This window comes from Nicotiana sylvestris, chromosome 11 (genome assembly GCF_000393655.2).
Source record: "Nicotiana sylvestris chromosome 11, ASM39365v2, whole genome shotgun sequence".
NCBI classification, from domain to species: Eukaryota; Viridiplantae; Streptophyta; class Magnoliopsida; order Solanales; family Solanaceae; genus Nicotiana; species Nicotiana sylvestris.
Genome location: NC_091067.1, coordinates 91721537 through 91730725, shown reverse-complemented (window position 1 = coordinate 91730725; position 9189 = coordinate 91721537). Strand labels below are relative to the sequence as shown.

The window sequence follows — 9189 nt, the reverse complement described above, 5'->3', positions numbered from 1 at the left end:
TAGATAAAAATATTTACGGCGGAGTCCCATATGAATAAATTTCTTCAGGAAGCTTATTTACAACGGAGTACTAAATGAACATCCATAATATAATATATTTATAACATTTTTTCTTTTCTTCTCAACTTACGTAAGTGTGCTGGCTGACAAAAGAAATTGTTCTAATAAACACTCATATATGCATATATTCATAAATCCTTTGAAAATTCAGATTTCAATTTCTTAATAATATTCTACGATCAAGATAATTGGTTGAATCCTGATTAATTTTGTAAAAGTTCATTGATATCTTCTTTTTATAAACCAAATCAACTGTAATGGAATGACAGGTCTTGTCCTTTGGTGGTCTCAAATAAATATCTATTTGAATCAGGATTTTGAGCATAAAGATTCTATTAACCCATAAAAATTGGGCCTAACCCTTGGTGATACAATAATCAATACATCTAAGATTTATTTCACCAAATATATTTCCCTTATGGATGTAGCAATAGCAACGTGATTTCATTTTGGTGACCATTGTTCTAGCTGATCTTAATATTGGTATTTTTCTTATGAATTGTCATTTTAAGTATTATTCCTGCATGTTGGACTTTTTGTGTCTAGATATGGATCAAATAATAAATATTTTTTAGGTACTCTCTGTATGATAAAATGTAAAATTTGGTATACTAATAACTCATATAGAATCAATAAATTCACGATAAAGTAAAATAGTAATAAGTCACATTGAATCATTGTGTTCATGATAAAGTAAAATCCTTTGATAACATATTTTACCATAATTAATATATTTTGGTTGACAGAGGGATTAAAGTATATATAGTTCATTTGTTGGTAATTTGAAGAACTAAAAGCACGACTCTTGCTTTCTAAATTAATATTTTTGCATTACTTGCTATTTCATTATTTTTATTTATTAGCTTACCTGTTGTATTTGCTTAATTCTTTCCGTCCAATGGTGGATCCACGTTATCTATTATGGGTGCTTCAACACCCATTGCTTTTGAAAACCTATTATTTATTTATATAGAAAAACTGGTACTTGATACAAATATATTTATTAAGCACTCAGTCCCAAGTAGTAACTTTTAAATTAAGACTAACTGTGCACCCATAATTTAAAAAATTTGGATCAGCCACTATTTTTGTCGCCATATCAATTAATTTCTCCCTTTTATGTGGGGGATGGGGGACATAATGTCATTGTCAAAGCTAAGGAAAAATCCTTATTTTTTCTTTTCGTTTGATAAATTTCACATAAGAACAACTGGGATCCCTACTTTTCAATTTACAATCAACTAGCTCAAAAATAATAGGCTAAGATTCAACATTCAACTCCAATAAATTCTCGAAATTACTATTTATTTTTTAAAAAGATTGCTCAAGTTTTTAAGTTAATTTTCGAATCAGCAACTGTAACTCAAATATTAGTTCAACAAACCAAATCCATTTAAATGGTAAAAATTAGATTTTTAACATGCTTAAATATGTGAGTTTAGATTCCGAATTTGATTTTGTGAGAAATTTGGAGTGACTGTTATTTAGAATGGTTAGAAATAGTATAAGGAGGTTGTATATAAAATTTAAAGTCATGTAGTGGAGATTTGGACTGGTTTTGAATAAGAATTGCAACTGAAAATCGTGGAAGAAGTTCGTCTACAGACGCTTGTATAAAGGTGTATAATAGTGTATAAGATGTGCTTATACAGTCATATACACTATTATACAAGATTATACATAATTATACAAAAAACCGACTTCGTCTTCTTCCTTGCGTCTTTTCTGAAATTTAACTCAAATTTTGCTCAAATCTACTCAAAATTACTTTGAATTTAAATTTGAACTCCTTTTGATATTTTCAATTAATTGGAACAACATCCAATCCAAATAACTAACAAACTCAAAAAATTATATTTCGAAAGCAAAGTTTTGAATAGCCTTCAATGGTGGACTTCTGCTTTTTAATTTTCTTACATTGCAACCAGGTGACACAGGGGGGAGAAGCAGTAATGGCGGACGGTCCCTTGAAGCATATGTAGAAGATGTGAGAAGAAAAGAGAGTGACAGCAATGGTTGTGAGAATACAAATTTAACTCTATAGCTTTTAGAAACAATGGTTGTAAGAACACAGATTTTGAATTTACTAGTGCTCTCAAACAGAGGCGGATGCAATGTGAGAGTTACGGGTTCAATTGAACCCGTAACTTTCGACGTGGAGTAGAAATTTATGTGTAAAAATTCATTAAAATTGCAAAAATAATGGATTTGAACCCATAACTTTAAATATATAATGGGTTAAATGTAAAAAATCTTAAAAATTGAACCCATATAATTTAAATCCTGGATTCGCCTCTGCTTTCAAAATATGTACAATATAGGCTAGGTCGGGTAAAACTTAAAAAAAGAGCTATTTTTTGTTAAGGTGTGATGTCAAGTGTATTTTCTTGTAATTCTTTCAAAAAAAATACATATGTAATTAAATTACAATTATTAGTAGCATTATAGGTCAGTATTACAAGAATGTTGGCCTCTTGGATTGCCCTCGATACTTATAGTAGAATCGAATACTATAACGTTTAACTTTTTAAGGGGGCGTATATCCATTCCAACTAGCTTGGGATGTGGCAAGTTTAAATTGATAATCGTAATTTTGTAAATAAAAGAGAACGCACATGACAAAAATCTTTAAAATTTGCTAACACGCTTATTGCGTATAATTTAGGAATTTTTACCTCCTATAGCAAAGGTTAACACCTTATTTATTTTAAATAAATACCATTTAAAAAAATTATATTCTACAGATACATTTTAATGTTTATAGCAAAATGTCTAATTTTGGTTATCTCCTACCCGTAAGCCACTAAATACGCTATTCAGTTACACTATCCTCTCTCTACTTTAATACATGCTATTCTCTTCCCCCATTCCCTAAAAATACAACTGAGGGCTCCGCTCGCCGCCATCTTCCTCTGTTTCTGTTTGTCAAGTCTCCACAATGCTCTCTCGTTTCATCTCCAAATCCTCACACGTCCGATCCGATTCTTAACTCTGCTTCCTTCCAAAACCCACTTCTTAAACCCTAAACCCATTTCCACTATACCCTCTTTTCCCATTTCCAAGCCATGTTTCTTCCCCAACAACTCTCATTTCTTCTCCATAGGTAACAACAACAATGGCAAAGATTCAGAGCCATAATCTTTTGATTTGTGGAAACTTTCTTCTGAAACTGATCAATCACTATTCAATGAAGACATAGAAAGTGTTGAGGGAATACAAATGCAGGTTCTTGATGGGTCTTGGGCTAAACAAGAACAAGAAGAGAGTGGTGATGTGTTTAAAGAAAATAAGGGTGTTGGTGGAGGTGGGGAGGATGAAATTCGCCGGAAATTAGGGTTTGTTCTTGAACAAAGACGACGGAGTTTGGGGCTGAGCAACTTGATTTTCTGTTAATATATTTCAATGTATTTTCAACGTATCATGCTGTATTTTCATGTATTTCATTGTACTCATTATCTTTTTTTTCATTATAATTCAATGTATGTCGTTGTATTCCATGTATTTCATTGTATTCACTGTCTTTTTTTTCATTGTATTTCAATGTATCCTACTGTATTCTATGTATTTCATTGTATTCACTGTCTCGCTATATGCCATGAATGTATTCATATATTTTTTTTATTAATATAATTTATGTATTCATATGTATTATATAATTTCTTTGAAGATTACTATGTTTTTGAGGTATTTTTCGGTTGAGAATATATTTTATACAAGGAAATACAAAATTTGTGTGTTATAATTGAGTTTGTTGAGTTATATTAGAGTCTATTATGTTAATTGATTCACTTTCCGTTTAAAAACAGTGTAATCTCCTGTTTCACACCGTGAATACAGTCGAATACAATAATCTGTCCAGCTGTAATCCCATGTTTCACGCTATGAATACAGTTGAATACACTCGAATACAACAACTGATTAGCTGAACTTCCCTGATTCACGCCTATTTTTGCTACTGTATTCATGAATACAGTAGCTTAAATACATCTAACACATCTTATAACAACAGAAAATGTATCTACAATCCGTAATATAGCAAATGATATCTATAAATAGCTAATTACCACTAAAAGATAGTGTTTTATGAAAACTTCTCCATAATTTATAAAGTACAAATCGTTTTACTAGGTAAATTTGGTTATGTTAGTAGTAAGACATTGCCCATATATAGAAACTTCGTTAACTAAAGACTGTTATATCTCCGTTGAAGAAATTATTTCAGAAATATCTAAAAGAAGTCTGTTATAAATTGACTCCAATGCGTGCATAATTTATACTACAGATCACTTGTACATTTGGCTGAGTAAGTTGTACAGTGTCTTACTTGCAGTTAGCATTTTTTTTTTCAATTTTAATATCTTTGGTGGCGTTTGCTAAAAAAGATTGTAATAGAGCCATGCGTTTGGTAAAAAAGTGCAGATAAGCCAATCTTCCGTTAAAATAATAAAAATATTTTAAAAAGCTTTATAAAAAATATTATAAATTTAAAAATATCTTTTGTAAAAGATACGTAGGTACGACAGATAAGGAGAGAAAAGAAAGTTTGCATGATATACAGTTTAAAGTATGTATATTTATATACATATTGCCTCGCATTTTACTCATGTTTCATAAATTTCGGATACGTAATGTAATAATTTAAGCTAATTCATGGTATTTTTATATGTAGGAATCGTCCTGAGGCAAAGACGAAGGTGCACGATATGAAGCAAAAAGGGGACAAATTGGAAAATTGGCACAGTGTAGCACCCAGGCTAGCAAGGAGCGCTACCTGTGACGCAATTTCCAGAAGCACAAAATTTCCAGCGCCAGGACTAGCGTCTGACACTACCCGGGGCGCTGGATGACGGGAACTTATCCTATTTCGTCCGAGACTTGATTATTTCGACCCAAGATGCCCCCAACTCTTATAAAAGAAAAGTCTAAACCTATTTTGGAGGGAAGACGCCACTTTGATAGAAAAATACAAGTACAGAATACTTGGAAGCATAGAATTCATCAATTTTTCCATCCTTCATCTAGTATTCATATCTTTTATGTTTAAAAATGATAGTTTGGTTATTGTTATGAACATGAGTGACTAAGAACCTCATATTTTGGGGTTATGGGTCATTCTTGACTATTGTAATTTGACGGTTGATTGTTTTGCTTGATTTTATCATATTAATTTGTTTATTCAATCTTGCACTTAATTATTCTATTGCGTAGCTAACAGCAAAGTGCTATCTATGAATTTATAGTTGAGCTCGAAAGTGGGAACTATAGATTGCATATAGGATTGAGTAGAGTAAGTTCTTGAATTCGGGAATCGGAGAATAGATTCGTGATTAGGATAGACATATTCTAGTTGCCTTACTTGATTTTTTTTGCAGGAAATATACATGTGTTCTTGTTAAGTTTGACTCTATAGACATATCGTATTAGGTTGGATTGAATAAGCAAGCAAAGCGTCGAAAGAACTAAGCGAGCACAATAAACCATGCTAATCAACAAATTAGATAAGTCATGTGATTACATCAACCGGAAAAACGCAATAGGAGAGACATTAATATCAAAACTCTGGAATATCCCCATCTTATTGACTTCTTCCTAAGTGTTTGTTTGCTCTACTTGCGATTTTATTTTCTTGCTTGCTTATTAGTTCATAGTAATTTTGTTACAAAAATCACAATCATCTTCTTCACACTCACTTGAGCATTAAATTTGTAAATTCCTTGGATTGGACATTATCGAATAGCACCTTTTGATGAGAGATATGAACAAGAAGCTTCGAGAAAACTTGTGTTTTCTGAATTATATGAAGCCAGTAAGCAAACAGCGAATCCATGGGTATTTGAACCCGAATATCCAGGAAAAAGCAGAATATTTGATGGAAGGACGGGGAATCCTTTTGAACAACCCGTTATAATAGGAAAGCCTTATATCTTGAAATTAATTCATCAAGTTGATGATAAAATCCATGGGCGCTCCAGTGGACATTATGCGCTTGTTACACAACAACCCCTTAGAGGAAGAGCCAAACAGGGGGGACAGCGGGTAGGAGAAATGGAGGTTTGGGCTCTAGAAGGGTTTGGGGTTGCTCATATTTTACAAGAGATGCTTACTTATAAATCGGATCATATTAGAGCTCGCCAGGAAGTACTTGGTACTACGATCATTGGGGGAACAATACCTAATCCCGAAGATGCTCCAGAATCTTTTCGATTGCTCGTTCGAGAACTACGATCTTTAGCTCTGGAACTGAATCATTTCCTTGTATCTGAGAAGAACTTCCAGATTAATAGGAAGGAAGATTTGAACAACCTTCCTCCTTCTGATCCTGAATCCGAAAGACACTTACACAGGTTAAGGAGGGAGGCAGAATTAAGAGCAAGAATTACAATGTTGGGTACTGTAGTCCAACCACAACCAATCGAGATGGCACAAAAAGAAGAAAGACCAGTGATTGAGGCAGCAAGGCCTAGTCTCGCGAACATGACTCAGGCTATCGTGAAGCCTGATATAACTGGGCACTTTGAGCTGAAGCAGTACATGGTGCAACTGGTTCAATCCACATGTCTATTTGTGGGGTTGTCAAGTGAAGATTCCAAAATTCATATATAGAATTTTTTAGAGATTACGGATACATACAACTATCTGAAAGTCTCTAAGGACTATGTCAAACTAACTTTATTTCTCTTTTCTCTAATGAGGGAAGCAAAGGAATGGTTAAACAAGGAGCCCACAAACTCGATCCACACTTGGAATAATCTGGCACGAAAATTCCTAATCAAGTTTTTTCCCACTAAGAAGACAAAGGCACTAAGGAGCCAGATTCTTGGATTTCAACAAGGAGATGGTGAGACTCCTAGTCAAGCTTGGGAAAGATACAAGAAACTCGTTAGAGAATGTCCTCATCATTCTCAGACAGATGAGGTACTAGGACATACATTTGTGGATGGGTTGGACCAGACCTCCAAATTGAATCTAGACTCAGCTTGTGGAGGGAGTTGCATGCAAAAGCCATATAGTGAGATCCAAACTCCGATCAGAAACTTTACTACAAATGATCATAACTGGAAAAGTGAGGGTGACTCAAGAAGAATGATAAAATAGAAAGCAACAAGTATAATTGAACTGGATGAGATGTCAGACATGCAAACAGAAATTTCTAAACTTACCAACCAAGTGGCTAAGATGGCAATGGGTCAAAGGCATCAAATGCAGCAGGTTCAGAGGATGGCCATATGTTGTGAAATTTGTGGAGGTCACACGAGTGACCGATGTTTGATGAATCAAGAATCTATTTATTTTTTGGGCTAGCAAAGTAGAGGTCCAATGAACTAAAATGCAAAATATGGGAATACTTATAATCCCAATTGGAGAAACCATCTGAATTTCTCATGGGGTAGAAATTAGGCTAGTCAAAACCAATACAAACCCCAAGTAAAATACAATCAGCCTAAAAGGCCACTACAACAGATAGAAGAAAACACTAATGATATGTTGAAAAAGCTATTGATTAACAACAAGAAACTTCGAATAGACAATCAGCAATTGAGGACTGAATTTCAAAAGACAGAAAGGCAAATTGGGTTGTTGGATGCACAACAAAATACTTCCAAGTGATACATATAAGAATCCCCATATTAATGTTGTAACCTTGAGGAATGGCAGAGAATTAAAAGAAGTACCAAAAAGAAAAAAAGAAAAAATCACTCCTAAGGGTTCCTCAAACTATGGTGGAAAGTGAGAAAGAAACTGAGGAAAGTGAAAAGATTCCAATTGCAAGGTCACCACCTCCCTTACCATAAATATTAAATAAGAAAAGTGATGACAGGTTGTTCAGTAAATTTCTTGATATGCTAAGCCAAATTCAATTGAATCTCCCATTGGTTGATGTGCTACGTGAAATCCCAAAATATGCTAAGTACATCAAAGATATTATGGCTAACAAAAGGAGGCTGACAGAGTTTGAGACAGTGGCACTTACTGACGAGTGCAGTGCTAGGGTACAGAGTAAGCTTCGACATAAGTTGAAGGATCCAGGTTCTTTCACAATTCCCTTGGAGATCGAGAAACACGAGGTTGGTAGAGCCTTGTGCAATCTGGGAGCCAACATTAATTTGATGCCACTATCAGTGTTCAAGCAGCTAATCTTGGAGCCCTCAAGCCTACTACTATAACTCTACAGCTAGCAGATCGGCCATTAGCAGTATCTGAAGGAATTATTAAAGATATGTTGGTGCGAGTGGGAAAGTTCATCTTTCCCGCCGATTCCATTATTCTTGACTACGTGGACGATGAGGAGGTTCTAATTGTTTTTGGGCGGCCATTCTTTGCCACTGGAGGGGCACTTATTGATATGAGGGAGGGAAATCTAAAGATGAGAGTGCATGATGAAGAAATCACATTTAATATACACAAGGCGCTTAACCTTCCTAAGCATTATAAGGATTTGTGCATGATCTCTGTGGTAGAATCAAAGTTGATAGAACAAGGTCATTATGTGGAGCCTACTGGCATGGAAAAGAAAATCGAGTTAGAAGAAGTGGTGTTGCGAGCTGAACGGGTAAAGGTAAAAGAGAAAAGGGTCAGAATGGAAAGAGAAGAGCCTCTTAGAGTGCACTAAGAAGGCAAAACTCCATGAAAAAAGGAGGAAGCGAAGTGCCCAGCCTGAGCAGGATAGCAGAGTCGTGCCATGACTATAAATAAGGCGCTTATTGGGAGGCAACCGAACATGTGTTTTTTTTTTTTTTTTTTAGTGTTTTATTTTATTTGATTTTATTGCTGAGGAGCATGTTGAGATTAAGTTTGGGGTCGTCCCAACCGTTAATATTGAGGATCATGTGCTAGTTAGGCCCTAGAGGGTCTTAGAGAGTATTTCTCATCTTATTTTAATATTTTTCTATGTGATCATGCATCAAAGACTATGCATATCATAAGTATTGAGTGGAACTACTTTCTGACTTGTAATTTTATAAAACTATTTTTTATTTTATTAGTTTTATTTTAGAACCCAAAGTTAAAAGTAGTCTAGTTTACAGTAGTAGATTTTAAAAAAATGAAAATAGAAAAAAAAGTCAGAAAAAGCTCAGACTTTTTCTGACGATAGATCTTTTGGACAGTTTTCTTGAGGTATTAAAGGCC

General features: G+C 34.2%; 1 protein-coding gene and 1 non-coding gene across 2 annotated transcripts; one reads left to right on the top strand and one right to left on the bottom strand.

Annotated features, from left to right (window-relative positions):
• Window positions 1–6858: 6858 nt before the first annotated feature.
• On the bottom strand, window positions 6859–6964 carry LOC138882417 (small nucleolar RNA R71). Its single transcript, XR_011404022.1, has one exon. It is a non-coding gene; the product is annotated as a small nucleolar RNA R71 (small nucleolar RNA).
• A 1021-nt stretch (window positions 6965–7985) lies between these two features.
• Window positions 7986–8671, top strand: LOC104227023 (uncharacterized). The gene is made up of 2 exons (XM_070161536.1): window positions 7986–8126; window positions 8234–8671. Exons 1-2 carry the CDS (start codon window positions 7986–7988, stop codon window positions 8669–8671), a joined length of 579 nt encoding a protein of 192 aa, XP_070017637.1.
• The last annotated feature ends 518 nt before the right edge of the window (window positions 8672–9189 follow it).